General features: G+C 38.4%; 1 protein-coding gene across 5 annotated transcripts in view; it reads right to left on the bottom strand.

Annotated features, from left to right (window-relative positions):
- The window catches only part of RFX3 (regulatory factor X3), a 340,737-nt gene extending 323,607 nt beyond the window's left edge, over positions 1 to 17,130 (bottom strand). For 2 of the 5 annotated variants that reach the window (XM_062208333.1, XM_062208336.1), the window contains exons 1-2: positions 16,885 to 16,961; positions 15,556 to 15,610 (exon numbers count right to left, since the gene is read on the bottom strand). In XM_062208333.1, the coding sequence (XP_062064317.1) occupies positions 15,556 to 15,577 (22 nt within the window). In that variant the 5' untranslated portion in view covers positions 15,578 to 15,610; positions 16,885 to 16,961. Of the gene's footprint in view, positions 1 to 15,555; positions 15,611 to 16,884 lie in introns of all 5 variants that reach the window. The other 3 variants (XM_062208334.1, XM_062208338.1, XM_062208335.1) reach the window with 3 other exon arrangements.
- Positions 17,131 to 17,509: the final 379 nt, after the last annotated feature.

Here is a 17,509-nt window from a genome sequence, read left to right as displayed (position 1 = left end):
TTTCCCTCTGTCTCTCTCACTCCTCCCTTTCCTCCATCCCTGCCATCCTTACCCCATCTCCCATCACTCTACCTGTCAAAGAGATGAAAATAAATTTGGTGCCAGCATTGTGGCGTAGTGGGTAAAGCTGCCATCTGCGATACCGGCAACCCCTATAGGCACCAGTTCATGTACTGGTTGCTCCACTTACAATTCAGTTTCCTGCTAATAGCCTGGGGAAAGCAGCAGAGGATGACCCAAGTGTTTGGGCCCCTGTCACCCTGGTGGGAGACCTAGAAGAAGCCCAGTCCTGGCCTTGGCAAACATCTGGGGAGTGAACCAGCAGATGGATGATCAATCTCTCTGTCTCTCCCTCCCTAACTTTCAAATAAATAAATCTTAAAGAAAAAAAAAAAGAAATTTAAATCCAGCAAGTATTGTATTTCATTTCAACTTTCAAAATACTGCCTATTTATGACCTTGGAAAATATTTAAAAATCTTATCTCCATGTCATTATTTAAAAATTAAATAATCCATAGACTAAAAATTATACTTGAAATAATTTTTAAATTAAGGTATTTATTTAAATTTTAAATACAGAACTATAAAATTTTAATGTATCTTTAAACAAAAAAAAATATGGAGACCAAAATCATAGCTAAAATAAACCAGTATTCTAAATACTAAAGGCAGAACATTAAGGTTGTTTGCCTTTAAGAAATGGTTGCACCAGTTATAAGACAAGAACATTTGTAGAAGAGCCTATGGTTCAACAGCACTAGCACTTATAAACATATGTCACTGTGCAGATCAGTTCATCTCTGCTTTCTTAGCTGGAAAATAAGACAGAGGTATGGAAAGGATATTCAACTAGATAGAGAACCCCCAAAGTTCACTCAAACTTTATAAATCCGATTCTAATATGAAACATCATAATTATATCTCTACTAGAATCCTGTATTTGTGCCAGGATCTGCAACCATGTTAACCTTATTCAGAGATCTTTTCACTTTTCTAATCTCTATGCTGACTTTCTAGATACCTCTTTTGGTCTGGTGTGACAGGCTAGATATCAGTACGGAAGAATAGTTAAAAGGAGACAGAAAGAAAGGCTGACATTGAGTCCTTGAGGAAGGAAGATATCCATCATGAGGATCTGAGGTTCCAATCTGGATTCAAAAGCTTAGCAACTATGTGTCCACAGTCAGGTTACAGGGCAAGCATTTGGCCTAGTGGGTAAGCCTCTGGCTGAGATGCCCACATTCCTTATGGAGTGCCTGGGCTTGAGTCTCAGCTCAACTCCTGATTCTAGCTTCCAGTTACCGCGCACTGGGAGGCAGCAGGTGGCGGCTCAGGTAATTAGTTGGTTCCTTGCCACCCAGTGAGAGACCTGAAATAATTTCCTTTCCTAGCTCTCAGCTTTGGCCTGGCCCAGCCCCAGCCATTGTTGGTATTTGGAGAGTGAAATCAGCAGATGGGAGCTCTTCAGTCTTTCTCTCCACTTCTCAAAAATAATTCAATAAAATACAGATCAGTTCTTGAATAAAGGCTTTCTTCTAAATGAGAGTACTAAGCTCCTTGCTGCTGAAAAGTGACTCCAATATAGCATAAGTAGGCCAATATTATTATTCTTATAATGGAAATGGCTGGTTTATTATATAATGAAAATGCAGAGGAAATCAAATCTTAAAAAGAAACAACTTTTAAACAATCACTAGAATAAAACTGCCTTGCTTTTATTGATATTACATGGAGTAAAATAGTAAGATTCACACAAAATCATATTTTGGTTTTAAGTATAAGGCATCTAAAAGCATAGAAACATTATTGCAAATAATGTTTACATTGATACTATATTAAATTCACAACAAAATCACCTATAAATGTTACTGAAATTTACATATATATTCCATAATGTTTTGTTTTGTAGGGTTACATTTATGCTTTGCTCAAACACCATTTGGCTCATTACATTTTATATTTTAAATGGTGTTTTTGTCATATATTACATTTTATATCTACTTTCAGAAACCATAAAAATCTAATATGTAGGATCATTTAATGTAGATATTTCCTTAAGGTAGAAAGAATTAAATACAACCCTTTGAGATAAGAAGCGATAGTTCAGTTACAAGATAAGATCATTTAATTAGTACACCACTTTGATTATTTTATTTCACTTTACTATTCAGTCTTGGTTGTTTCCCTGTAATAGAAATGTTTGAAAAGACTATCACAAAATAAGTCATATACATTTCTATTAAACCCTGTGGATCAGAAAGAAGGAAGTTTAGCAACAAAAGTTGCTACATAATGGGAAAAAAGCAGGCCATATTTAATTAGACGCAAAAAGCATGGAAAATCAGTACTACATTTTGTGTTTATTAAAATGCCATTACTCACTATTTGTTGTACATATATATTAGTCTGCTCCTTACAGAGTTCTTTCCAACATATGTCTTTTTTTCTTTTTTTCTTTTTTCTTTTTTTTTTTTTTTTTTTTTTGACAGGCAGAGTGGATAGTGAGAGAGAGAATGTCTTTTTTTCTAAAGACTTCAGCATTGGAAAATAGCCTTTTTTCATACTTGTTTGGCCTCAGATACAAAATATTAAGGGAAATTCCTCATCCCTGAATATCTTAAGTCAGAAAATATTACCCTGCTTTGAATGGTATTATAAATTATTAGAAAGTCTGAGATACCTCTTCCTTTGTGTTCTAATACAAACAACTTATGACAAATCCTACCGAGTAGTTAACTCAAAAAAGGAGCAATTTTAGAACAGAGTTGATTCTCTCAACAATTTACAAAACAGCTTTCAACTGCGTGCCCAAGTCTACCCACAAACTAGTTTAAAAGAATGAGAAGGGGCCGGCGCTATAGCCTGGGAAAGCAGCAGAAGATTGCCCAAGTCCTTGGGCCCCTGCACCCGTGTTGGAGACCCGGAAGAAACTCCTGGCTCTTGGCTTCGGATCGGCTCAGCTCTGGCCATTGCAGCCATCTGGGGAGTGAATCAGCGGATGGAAGACCTCTCTCTCTCTCTCTCTGCCTCTCCTCTCTGTGTAACTCTGACTTTCAAGTAAATAAATAAATCTTAAAAAAAAGAATGAGAAGACACAGATTAACTCAGAGGCAGACCTCAAGACAGTTTTTTTCCCTGCATCCTGCAAACATAGACTACTGTAGTTTTGTTTTGTTTTGTTTTGTTTTTAACAACAGGCCAGGTTTCAAGGAGCCTGGACTAAATAAAAACCCTGACCAATGAGTGAAAATAAACTTCCCTGATACAGAAGAGCTGTGTTGAGAGGAAACAGTAAGAGCGATCACTTTTAAACATTTTGTCTGAAACTTAAGAATTACTTCAAGTCTACACTGAGTCTAATATAAGATTTAAATGTTTTTAAAGCAACATAGGATAACAAAGAAATCAGGTTTATTTTAATACACAAATATTTCAAATTTATAGCCTCTATTATTATTTTTTTTTTTTTGCAGTTTACATTTCTTTTTAATCCGGTGCATGACATCATCCATACACAACCTCAGTCTACTGGAGAATCCAGAGCAGGGAAATCAGGAGCCAACTATCCCCAAGGTCAACCCTGCTGCAGAATATTATTTTAACAATAGAAAGTTCTGTTAAACTTGTGGGATGGGTACATGGGAGTTCATGACACTATTCTCTAGACTTTAATAAAAATTTTAAATGCTCCAAAATACAAAGGTTTAAGAATACATACATTTATGGTATAAAGTTTTCCACTACATATTGACTTGCCAAATGCAGACAACTTTAAACATCACATAAGCTAACTGGACATTCCAATTGAATGTATTATGTCTACTTTGTACACTAAGTTTGGATTACTTTCCAATGAAAATATAAATAGAAGACCCAGATGCAACATCTAATTTAATGTTTTTCTATCTACAACATGTAGAAATTCTATCTCACACATTAATAGTAAAAGGTCCCAGAGTATATTGTAAATATACCCAACGAATCAAAAACAAAACAAGTGTGGTAGCATAAAAGAATTAAATACAAGCTTCTCCCATTAGTCAAAATCACTACCAGGAAAAAAAAAAAAATGATCATTCATTCAAGACATTTTTTTTTACCATTCACATTCTTATATTATCCATCTTACGGTATTTTTAAAAACCTTTATTTCCAAGTTCTACAGTGATTTCATAGAATTCAATTTTTCATTATCTCTTCTTTTTATTCTTACTTATTTCTAAATATCATCTATCATTTTCATAGCTTTTCACAATTTGAAACCTTAAAATAAAAGTCCACATGGCTGGAGCTATGCAATTTTGTATCCAAATATCTTATTTCTGTCTTTTCTTTAAAATATTCCTTAAAAACCCAACAGAAATCTAAACCTTTTCAGTATTACTAAATTAACCAAAATACTACTGGCAACAAATAAACACTGACATTAATTCCTCATTCAAAATGAAAGCTAAATGACAATGATATAAAAAACCTAAATGCTTATAGACTAATAAACACAACTATTAGGACTTTGCTAGAATATTTTTGAACCAAATGTTTATTAATGATGTCATTAGTAGCAGTAGAGATAATATTATTAAATACACTGAACCTGGCAAACTGGGATTCACACACAGCTGCCAAAATGACACTTCTTTTTATTGACATATTACTAGTCACTGTTCATATTCCCAATGATATTATACTGCTCTAATTTTACTTAGTTTTTTATCTCATTCCTTCAGATTAAGATGTTGTTCTGAACATGGAGTCACATCTCTTAGTATTCTGAGGTCTGTAATCCAAAAGATAAATTCAAATTTCTACAGCTCATATATAATGTATATTTGAGAAATTCCTGACAGCAACAGAAATTAACACAAATACAGAGAGGCTTTTATTATCCACGAAAGAAGGCTCCACTTGAAAGTTTATCAAGGGTAGCAAGACCGGAGGGACTTGGAATATCAGGATTTCCAGACTAACCTCTCACCATAAATGAAGCTGTATTCCACTCCACCGTCAACTGCATTTCTATCAGCACCTCTTTCACCCCACCTTCAGGCAATCCTAACTCAATCAAAATATGAAAACACATCTCTTTCCAAGTTCAAAGATTAAAGAATCCCACCACACTTCTTTCTAAGCCATATGGCTTCCAAACGTTTGCTGAAATATAAATCCACATATATTACACAGCTCTATTCATTCAACATTATTTAAAAGGTTTTAAATTTCAGAACTTGACAGACTTCTAAAAATAAATGAACAGATCAAATGTTGGTCCAAAAACATAATATCTTAACTTACTATAGTTTGAATGAATGGTAAATTTTTGTCTTACAATTTAATTCAACTTCAGCACTCATGGTAATTATTAACAAAAACTAACTCCAAAAGTATTTATATGATGTGAGACACTATCAAAAATTGTTCCTGGGGCTGGCCCTGTGGCATAGCAAGTAAAGCTACGGCCTTCAGTGCTGGCTGGCATCCCATAGGGGCACTGGTTCAAGTCCTGGCTGCTCCACTTCCAATCCAGCTCCCTATTAATGTGCCTGGGAAAGCAGCAGAAGATTATTCTAATTCTTGGGCTCTTGCACCCACGTGGGAGACTGGGAAGAAGCTCCTGGATCCTGGCTTCAAATCAGCCCAGCTCTAGCCATTACAGCCTTTTGGGGAGTGAACCAGAGGATGGAAGATTCTCTTTCTTTCTCTCTCTCTATCTCTATCTTTATTTCCTCTCTCTTCTCTCTCTCTGTCTCTACCTCTCTGTAACTCTGCCTTTCAAATAAATAAATAAATCTTTAAAAAAAAAAACCTGTTCCTACATAAAAGTCATTTAAAGAACTCAAACATTTCCTCTAATTTTCTTTGCCTCAAGAAAATAGCACTGAGGCAGAACCACTAATTGTGCCTAATAGCCTAATAGCCTAATACTATTCATGCAAAAGCCAGTGAGCAATAAAAAAAGTATTGATACAAGTTCTACAGCACCAAAATATACATTAAACTGAGATTCTAAAGGTCTCCACACACATACACAAAATATAATATCTCAGTTCCATTGTACCTAAGTACATTCTGAAAATATACAGTAACGTTGTTCAACAGAATGTTTTAATATACCTTCAGAAGCATGAAGACCACATTATGAAATAAAGAATTTAGGTTTACCTGGTTCTTTTGTATTAGTTTTTCATGTTCAGTTTTAACTGTGGCACATCAAAACACACATCGCACACTTAAAGTTAGAAAGGTAATTTTCAGATGGCTAATAAAATACTTTTCATATATTTTTCATTAATGACTCTTACACTGACTTCTCATCATAACTCTAAGACTGTCCTCATGTATAATCAGATGTCAATAGTGAATACCTGATGTGAAAAATTTTACTCTTTGGTTCTTTAAATGTTAGCATTAACAGGAGCACTAGAAAATCCTAGGTTTTGCTGTGAAAGTTATATTCACCAAACCATCCATCCAAAGCAAAGCATAAAGAGGTAGATTTAAGGAATCACTTTTGTCTCGTACATGAACTACTTTCTCACTATTCATTTCTTTTATTCCTTCCTTGCTAAATTTGTGCATGACTAAATCACAATGCAAGCTCCTTAAGAGAGAATATTATTTTATATCCTGTAATGTACTAATGGATATACATATCTAGATACACCCAGCCTTCAGGAAACAACGAATCACCTAGCTCAGATACATTCAGTCTCTAGGAGAAAAGAAATAAACGCAATAAACACTTTTATTGAAGTAATAAAATGCCTATCACAAAAGTATATGTACTCTGTACAATACCGCAGCATAGTAGGAAAGAGATCTGGAAGAAATACTGGATCATCTGAGACACTGTACAGCCCCCATCAGTCTCTAACCTCCCGGCAACCTCATCCCCATTGCAACCCCCAACCTCCATGCAAACTTCAGTCCAGGGAAATGAACTGGGGAGATTACATAACGCACTGGGATCTAACAATAGAGACATGACAGGATTTCTAAATGTATCTGCTTTTCCCTGCCCCTTTCCAGCAACCTCCCCCATTCCTCCACAAGTAAAGCACAGAAGAAACTTAACTGACAAGCAAAGAGTCTCTAAACTGGTTTTTCCCATCAAGGTAAACTTTGCTGACTGAAACTGCAGAAGGCCAGGTCACATTTTAAGGGTGATAGTTATACTAAAATATGTGAAAGCTATTCAGCTTATGAACCTAGAAACTTGAGTGTGTTCATATCAATGAAGAAAAAGAAATCACTATCCCAAAATAATTTTTAAAAGCAAAAACCATTACAACCTATTAATTCTGCATACACCCTGTCCCCCACGAAGCTGGTAAGAGCAGAGAAACACACAACTTTCCTCCTTTAGCGCTGTGCTCTAAAATCCTGGTGAAGCGTCCTCACCAAATTAACATGAAAATAAAATTTTGTGAAAATGTCTACCTCTTGACAAAAGACACAATAATTTCTCTGCTGCCAAACCTGAACTAAAAGAATGCTTACGTAAGTGTAAAAAACACCCCTCCAAGGAAAGAACAGCAATAATTAGTCCCAACAAAAATAAAAGAGATTATTAGTGTGGATAATGACGATGCTTTCTGGACCAGGATCCCAGGCAGTCCAAAGGCCCTCAGAACTTGTCCAGACTCTGACAGGATTTCAGCTCTTTTCAAAATCCCATGGAAAAACATGAAGTGAAAAGTCAAGGCTTCAGTAACTAGGAAAGACATGTTTAAAAACAAAATCAACAGAAACCGAATTCTCCCTCTCTCTGTCAACTGCCTGTCCCCAGGCTTGGGAGATCATGTCCTGTTTTAAATACCTCATTGGTGAGCAACAGGCAGAAGCCCCAACTGTCAGACACTTGTCTGGCACACATACATAAAGGAGCTGGCTCCAGCAGGAGCTCAAGCTGTGAGACAGCTAATTCCTATGGGGGTGAGGAAACAGGGCACTTGGCCACCATGTTCCACAAGAGCCACTAAAATGGTGGAACATTTGGAAGCTACATCACTGGTATGGCCATTAGGCTAGACGCAGGCTTTGGGTTTTCCCTGTTGTTCTTATCATAAGAAACAACAAACAAGCCACATGTCAGTCTTTGAGACCATCCTAAAAGGAAATACCAATTCCTCACTCCATGTTACTGGCAGGATTCCCTTTCCCCATGTCAATCTTGCCAGGGAATCATGCTACTACTGTCATTTTGCAGATAGAGATACTGGGAACTACAGTGTGTAAGGCCCAGCCAAAGGCTTGACAGTATCACATGGAGTACCTTGGGAATCTCTACTTCAGCCTCCTCTGCCCAGCACTTTGGAAGTCTTCACTTCTCAGCCCACGCTCTTTCTTTTCTTCCCTGTCACCTCTCAATTTATCTGTCTGCTCAAGCTGGCCACCTCACTCTCTTGGTTTCCCTGAGTCCAGCTCCTAACATCCCATATCCATTTCTGCCGAGAGAAGAAGCCACGAGAAACATGGGAATCTTGACCAGACACTGAAAAACAAGGTAAGCAGCACTGATAGGTATTATTCCTTCTAATAAAAGCAAAAAGTAAGAACTCTGGAGTTAAGGGACAACAAAAGGCAGGCATAGGTGACTGGGCAAATACAATTATTTTGGGGTTAGAATGGAATTTAATGCTAGAGTATACAGCCAGAGGCCAGTATATAACCAAGATGACGAAGAAAGCCCTCCAAATCAAAACCACAATTGGGTTACATCATTAATGAAGCAAGTTACGTACTTGTTCAAGAGAGCAGTCAGGTAGATAGACATTGTGAGAAAATAACATGAGACTGGAAATGATAATATAGCATAACCTTAGCATCAAAGTCACATTTCCTAGCTTGTTCCAAAAGGTCCTTTTAAAACATGTCAAGTTCACTGGCAGAAGGAAAGACAGAGCTGAGCTGACAGTCTAGTTTATATGCATGGGAGAGGTATCTATAAAAATATTGTAAAGCACTCATATAATTAATTAAATACTTAAGAGGAGTGGGAAAGATGGAAGCAGGTGAAATGAGAGGAAGACAAAAAATTGCAAAAGATACACTGACTAAGCATAAAAACATGATGTGTAGTATCAGATAAATTTGAAAAAAGATCGGGACTATTTCGTTTATTTTAAAATGAGAAAAATTTCATTCTTAACTATTCAGATAAAAATAGAAACATAGAAAGTTACTGAACAAAAACTTCAGATATAGCAGAAATGTTTAAAATGTTCAAAATGTTTAACACCTTTCACATCTAAAGAAACGAAGCCAAGATGACATTTTTCCTCTAAAATTTCATAGTAAACATTATACTGGATAATGTCCCAAGGCTACTTTACAACCCAAGATTGATGCTGGCAAATTATTTCAAAATTTCTTATTGCTACAGGTATACAAGTGGTGACCTCACACATTGCTCTGCTTTAGTTTAAAAACAATTTTAAGTAGTATATTATAAAATTGTAGAATAATTCCCTGATCAACTCATTTTTATACTGCTGATTAGACCATTTGTTCTGATTATTGTATATTGATGAATACATTTAGCATAACGTTTATAAACAGTGCTCAGAAGGTTCTCAAATGAATCCACATATAACTGCAAAAAAATAAACATAGGGGCCGACACTGTGTCATAGCAGATAAAGCTTCCACCTGCAGCGCCAGCATCCCATATGGATGCCGGTTCGAGTCCCAGCTGCTCTACTTCCAATTCAGCTCTCTGCTATGGCCTGGGAAAGCAGTAGAAGATGGCCCAAATCCTTGGGCCCTGTACCCACATGGGAGACCCAGAAGAAGCCCCAAGCTCCTAGCTTTGGATAGATGCAGCTCTGGCCATCGCAGCCAATTGGGGAATGAACCAGTGGATGGAAGACCTCTCTCTCTGCCTCTCCTTCTCTCTCTATGTAACTCTGACTTTCAAATAAATAAATAAATCTTTAAAAAATTAAAAAAAAAATTTTTAAATAAACATAAATGAGACAATGAAATGGACAATTCTAAGTGAAAGGAGATAATGAATGACATATTACCTCATTGGTTCTTAATCTGAAGTCTCTAGACCCAAAGAGTGATGCAAAAGTAGTAAAGCCCATTATAACAAGGCTACAGAAAAACACTAAAACATAACTTTGTGTTCTCCTTCTGTTAATTCAGTATGAGAACAAGACTGGGAATCCAAACCTATGACTGATCACTTCATGTCTTTGCTTTCTTTTTAAAAGTGGGGAAGGGATGGGCCGGTGCCGTGGCTCAATAGGCTAATCCTCCACCTTGCGGCGCTGGCACACCAGGTTCTAGTCCCGGTCGGGGCGCTGGATTCTGTCCCGGTTGCCCCTCTTCCAGGCCAGCTCTCTGCTGTGGCCAGGGAGTGCAGTGGAGGATGGTCCAAGTGCTTGGGCCCTGCACCCCAGGGGAGACCAGGAGAAGCACCTGGCTCCTGGCTTCGGATCAGCGCGGTGCGCCGGCCGCAGCGCGCTGGCCGCGGCGGCCATTGAAGGGTGAACCAATGGCAAAGGAAGACCTTTCTCTCTGTCTCTCTCTCTCTCACTGTCCACTCTGCCTGTCAAAAAATAAAATAAAATAAAAGTGGAGAAGGGAATAATTATTTAATGAATATAGACTAGTGGGCCAAGTCTTTCAAAGTTTTTCACCCACTGGAAAAGATATGGGCAGAGGGGTGTATTAAAAGGATTCTTAAGGGGCAGGTGCCGTGGTGTAGTGGGTAAAATCACCTTCAGCAATGCTAACATTCCATATAAGCACCGGTTCTACTCCCAGCTGCCCCACTTCCAATCTAGCTCTCTGCTATGGCCTAGGAAAGCAGTGGAAGAAGGCCCAAGTCCTTGGGCCCCTGCACCCCCCAGGAGACCTGAAAGAAGCTCCTGGCTTCAGATTGGTGCAGCTCCAACCACTGTGGCCAACTGGGGAGTGAGCCAGTGGATGGAGACACACGCCCCCCCCCCCTTCTCTGCCTCTGCCTCTGTAACTCTGCCTTTCAAATAAATAAATAAATCTTTAAAAAAGAAAGATTCTTAGATGACCAAAAGTTAGAATAGGTATCTTCTCTGCATTCCCTATTAGTAATAGCCAACCCATGTTGAACATGTATCTGGTATCAAATACCGAGAACAGGTATTACACGCGCTATCTCCATCAGTCCTCACAAAACCCCAAAACACAGGTAAGATTCATCCTGTTTTCTTCAAGAGGAAACTGAGGCCTAGTAAAGGTGAAAACTTGTCCAAGGCCACATGGCTAATAAGATTATCTGAAATTTGACTCCAAAACCTGCGGCTTTAACCAATATTTTATCCCATCCAACTATTTAAAAAACAAAGCAGACAAATTTGTTAACATTCTAAATGAAACTCAATTTTTAACTCACTCATCTTCATTAAGTACTTACTATATTTTAACATGAAATATAAAACTTCAAATATAAACATTTTTAGCAAAATAATTTGTCATATAATATATGTTTAATATCTTAATGGTATAAACTCACTGATAAACTATAGGACTATATTTTTAAAGGACACAAATCTACTCTAACAAGACAAGCAATTTAAAATATTGCTACTTTCTAACGATGTTTTGGGTACCTTGATGTATTCCAACTCAGGAAGTGTTATGCTTTCTAAAGTTATTTGAAAAGAAAATCACAATTAGCTGACTGTATTTAAATGTGGGCAAACAGTATAGACAAATCCATTATCAAGATAAAACAAAGCCTATATGATGTAACGATATTTTTCTGAGTTATCTGAGGAAGATACCACCATTTCAATATTTGTCTTTTAAAACCAGCTGCTGTTAAGAGTTGTCAATGATTTGAGAAGCAGTCCAAAGATTAGATTAGACAGTTCCCCTACAAATCCCTCAATGAACAAATATCCAGACATGGAAAGCAACATAAAATCCCTCCCAGTTTAGGAGAGGCACAGAATTAGACAGAAAGAAGATCTATTACTCTTTGGATAATAAACGAAATCAAACAGCTAAGCCAGATTACTCCAACACAGCCTAAAGTAGGTACTGAATTATGTTAACTTTATCATTTTACTAAAGTTTATGGATTAGCCTGATATTTACACTTTTCAGCTGTAGTTTTTTTCAGGATTATGATAAAAAGCATATCAGCAATTAAACCATAAAAAAGTATTATCAGAATGGAAAATATATTAAGTGTCAAAGATATCAAATTCATGGGGCAGAAAGCCATACTATCAAATGGTATGATTCACAAGTCAAGCTACTTTTCTTAAATAGAGGTTAAAATATATCAGATGATCAATATATCTGCCTATAGGATTAATGTTGACATTTACACTATGCCAAAGATATCAATATTGATACAGCTATGCTGTGCTAATATACATTAGTACACAGACTGTAATATAAAACTGTCAATTAATATAACATATTCAATTTTAAACTACATAAAAATGAAGATATTATATGCTTGAATGCATAGGTAATTAATTCTTTTCTTTAAATAAAAGTTCTAATCAGTTCACATTCTTAGTGATAATAACCTCATGTTACAAACAGCACAGCACCCTCTGGTGCATCTGTTTTAAGATATATAAAAATTCCCACAAGAAAGAATAGAATAATAGAGTAAAAAGGAACCTTAGAAATTAATAAGTTGACAGTCTTTTATTTAATCCAGTACATATTTTTAAACATTAATGCTTAAAAACAACGTTCATCTTAAAAGATCACTATAAACTTCACAGTAGGACTTGAAGGTCAGAAAATGTTTTAACTTGCAAATATATAAAATATTGAATCAACAAAAACAGGACCTGATTCCAATATATATCACTCAAATTAAAATAAAGCTGTCAAGAAAAATTCTTTCTATATCAGATGGCAAAAATTAACTTGTCATATTAACCAAATTTCACTTTATTCAGATTTGCCTTGACTTTTTTTCTTCAGAGAAATTTGACTCATGAAAGATGTAAAGTACTCCTATGCACCTTTTCTGGATTAAAAGGGAATTTAACATTATTTGTAAGAATTCATAAGTGTTTTATTAACAGATCCGCAAGTTGCAGCTTAAAAATACTACAGCATTCAGAAATAAAAGCTGTGTTAATATACAAATCTTGAGTAGTTTAAAATTTTGCCTTTAAAAAAAAACACACTAGGAAAATAATTAACTCTAAAAGTAGATTCTACTAACAACAAAAGCAAACGATGCCACCTGCTTTTGGACAGCCCTTTTGTGAACCACTGGAAGTCCCAACACAAAGCAATAAAAAATGAAAGTGACACCTGTTTAAAGCAGCCATCTGTCCCTAACAAGCTAGATTTAGTCAAATCCACTTACTCCTGGATTTCCAAAATATGGGAACACTATGCACCTGTGAACAGAGAGAAATTTGAAGTCTATTTTGTGATTGCCACTAGGAATATAGCAAAGAATTAAAGAAAAACGATTCCATTAGGGAACCTATTTATTTTTAAAGTAACTGAAAGTAAACAGGGGATCTTTAGCCAAATGCTTAGCAAAAAATAAAAAAATAACCAGCAGACTCTTCTTAACTTAAAAGTTTACTTCTTTGGGAGCCTCCTTTCTTGTGGCATATTCTCATTATGAATACCAAGAAAAAAGTAACATACCTATTAGACTGTTTAGGAAAGTTGTTTTTTTTTTTCTTTTTAAACTCTTCCCACACATCTGATGCTAAAGCCAACCTTCTAAACACACATAAACACACACAAACACACACATTTAAAAGATCTGAAAAGCAAAATCATCATATTCCATGTAACTGATATCTTCAGTTGGAAGTTTAAAGGAATGCTCACACAACAGAAATTTTCTCAAGAATACTTTAAAATGTTATCCAAAGTAATAAATACAATGCATGAAATTTATCTCAATTTAAAACTCACTCATTTTTAAATGCTATTTTTTAACAACTTAAAAATATTACCACAATAAATACGTTTAGGGTATAAAAATTGTTTGGGGTTCAATCATCTTCAACTCATAAACTACAAACTTCTAATAAGACTACTTGAACATTGGGAGAATAATACACTATTTTAAACACAGAGCATAACTATCCCATGTAAATGAAACAATATGAAATGCTGCAAAACATCTGAGAATGCTTTAGTTTACCATACAAATGTATGATGCCTATACTATTTAGTACAATACACAGTCAAAACAAGACAAGCATTATGACATACATTGAACCACAGGTACTGAGCTACTCAAAACAAGTTTCAAGGGACTCCTATTTAATGATTTTAGTTCCAAACCATGATCACTTTCACAATTTCTATTAGTCTAAAATCTGAAAACACAGAAACCAGTACATAACACAGTCCCTCCCTGCAAAGAAAATTATGATAGAAAAAATACACTAAATGCTAAATATTTATCCTGTGTTTAAATCTGATTATATTTCTGATTATTTAATCAGTTCACATGAATAATGTCAACTGACTTAATTTAAAGCATCTCTAACAACTGTTATACCATTTACACGCTTTAAAAGAAAGACAATTTACATAAAAGGACTCAATTTAAGTTCTGCTCTCAAATCAACGTGTAAACAAAAACTGAAATTATGGAAAACCTTAAAAACACATAATGAGTGAAATGCCTCAAAAAAGTTCTTAGACACTGCAAATAAAAATATTAAGGCAATAATATTATAGCATATAATCTACTCAATTAAAAGCCAATTATGAGAATGGCATATGGTCTGAAACTGTCCCAAGACAGCAAAACTCCTATTAACTTCAGAGAGAGTTTATAGGACCCAGGAGCTTCACCATCCAAAAGTGTTCAGGCATTTGACACTCATCTGAACAGAAAAAAAAAAAAAAAAGATACAAGTTAGTATGAGAGATTTGCACCAAATCCAGGAATCCAGGTTGGGAAGGAAAGAAATAATAATTAAAAAAAAAAAAATCACTTGTGTGCTATAAGAAAAATTTCTTTCAGAACCAAATATTTTCATTTAAAACAGCAATCAGAAGGAAACGAATTGAAATGAATTTTTTAAACCCCTAACTCTGATTTTGTAAAATATTAGCCTTAATAGCATTATAATTACCCAATCCGCTCATTGACAATCTCAAGAATAATTAATACTGTCACATTATTCACAGGCTGCTCTGTCAGTTAAATCAATATATGTTTGCTGTCAGAAAAAAGACTATTTAAATAAGCATTTTTAAAATCTAAATTGGAAACTTCAACACACGTAATTTTAATGGCACATCATTTTTTTTAAACAGGCATTCATTATCAAAACTCTTTACTGATAATCTATTAATTAAAAGTTAGGCTGAAGCATGAACAAATTAAGGGGATCTATAAAACTGGGTTAACTCTAACCAAGAACCTTATTGAGGACTGAAAAGTATTCACATCTGAAGAGAAAAACCACTTTTCCAAAGAAAGACTTGAAAAGGAAAAAGTTCTCTCTCCTGAGCAGTTTAAGTTACTGTCCAAAGAAAACCAAAAAGTAAATAAGTACCCACATGCCTAGATCTTAACAACCACAAAGAAAGTGAAATATACACACGTTTCAAGTTGAGAAGCTTCATACATTCTTTATGAACTTGACTTCAATTTCAACTCTAAAGGAAAGCAAACACAGAAGACGAAGAAGGAAAAAAAAAAAAAGAAAAAAGAAAAGGGAGCCTCTTAAAGTACCACTAACTGTCAGAAATAACGCTGTACTCCGAGTTCTCACAAAGCTGCCCGGCGTCCTCCCCCTGCTCATCACACCCGAGTCTCAGAACCACAATGAAAACTGCGAACGCTCCACGCCGGGGAGGGCGGCTCGTCCGAGTGGAAGGGACCCTCGCTGCCACCCTCCGGCTCCGCAGGGAGGATAAAGCACTGTCAATAACTAGGAACCAAGTACCACAGATGCCCTGCATCCGGTTTAAATCGCAAGCGCGCGCGCACACACACGCACACACACACGCACACACACACACACACCCCAGAAGAAGAGAGACCAGGGAGACACGGAGAGACTTAAAAAAAAAAAGAAAAGAAAAAACCTCCTTGGCAGGGCGGCCGGGGGAGCCCGGTTTCCCTCTGTGTACCGGGGGGGCGGGGGGGAGGAGGTGGGGGAGGGAAGAGTGCGGAATGGATATCAAGACTGTTTGCAGCACAAAGAAAACACAGTTTTAAAAGAAGAGCGAACACCGCGAGGCTGACGGGAGTCAAAGCAGAGCAGCCCCACGGAGCACCCGGCAAAGAGGGGCCGACACGAAAGGGAATCAGCGGTGGGAAAAGTTCACCGACGTACGAGGGCAAAAATAACAAAACCCGTCAGCAGGCCCCACAAGTGAACCGCAACCACAACAGAACGCCACCTCTCGGGACCCCCCCCCCGGCCCCCGGCCCCCGGCCCTGGCACATTGTTGTCCACGTCGGTTGGGAAAGAAGCAGGAAACAAGCAGCTTGGAAAAGGAAGAAAATTAAAGCCGGGCGGGTGGGGGGTGTGGGGGGGAGGAATCCGTCTCTGTTCACCTGAGCCGCCTCCTCAGCCCGGAGCTAGCGGAGCGCTCCGGCATCCGCCTCGGAACGCGCCGCCTCGCTCGCCCGCTCGCCTCGCAGCCCCCCGCGCTCCCGCTCCGGCCCTCCAGGGCGGCCGGCGGCCGGGCGGGCGAGCGGCGCCCACACCCCCGGCCCCGCCGCGCCGCGCGCGGTCCATTGTAAACAAGCCCGGGGGGACGGAGCCCCTGGGCAGCGGCGCCGCGGCGGCAGCCCGGGTGTCAGGAGGGAGACCCCCGCACAGCCACGCTCGGCTCGCACACACACGGACACACACACACACACGCACGGACACACGCGTTCACACGCTCCCACACACATGTAGAGACCGAAGAATATTCACCTTGGCTGTGGATTATTGTGGTGTTGTTGGTGGGTGATGGAGATGGTGGTGGTGGGGAGGAGGAGGAGGAGGAGGAGGAGGAAGAGGAGGAGGAGGAGAGGAGTAGTTGTTGTTGATGGGTAACAGTCGCCAGGACTACGGTGACTATGGCGCTTGATTCACAAGGCAACGGTTGCTATAACTCACAAAAGAGAGAGAGAGGGAGAGAGAGAGGGAGCGAGAGGGAGAGGGAGACACTCGCACGGGGAGGGGTGGGGGAGGGAAGAGGGGAGGAGGCGGGCCCAGCGGAGTCGCCGGAAGGGGCGGGCTCAGCGCCGTGACGGACGGCCGCCGAAGCCGAGCGGCGCGCAGGGCGGGGGACAGGGGGCCGCTTGGCTGGGATTCCGACGGAGAGCCCCGAAGAGGTGCGCTTAGGCTCGCTGGGGGCTGAGGTCACGGAGTCCTCTCAGAGGACTGCCACTACAGAAGCTGGCGACACCGAGGAGAGCTTAGAGGACGAGGGGAGCTTTCTGGGAAACGAAAGCTGCCTGTCCCCGCAGCCCGCTTCTATGCCGAGAAGCGCCAGAGCCACGGAAGAGGGGGTGGTGAGGGCGATCCCAAGCACTTTGTGGAGAGACGAGCTATG

Source organism: Lepus europaeus, chromosome 12 (assembly GCF_033115175.1).
Source record: "Lepus europaeus isolate LE1 chromosome 12, mLepTim1.pri, whole genome shotgun sequence".
NCBI classification, from domain to species: domain Eukaryota; kingdom Metazoa; phylum Chordata; class Mammalia; order Lagomorpha; family Leporidae; genus Lepus; species Lepus europaeus.
This window is presented reverse-complemented; position numbering and strand designations above follow the sequence as displayed.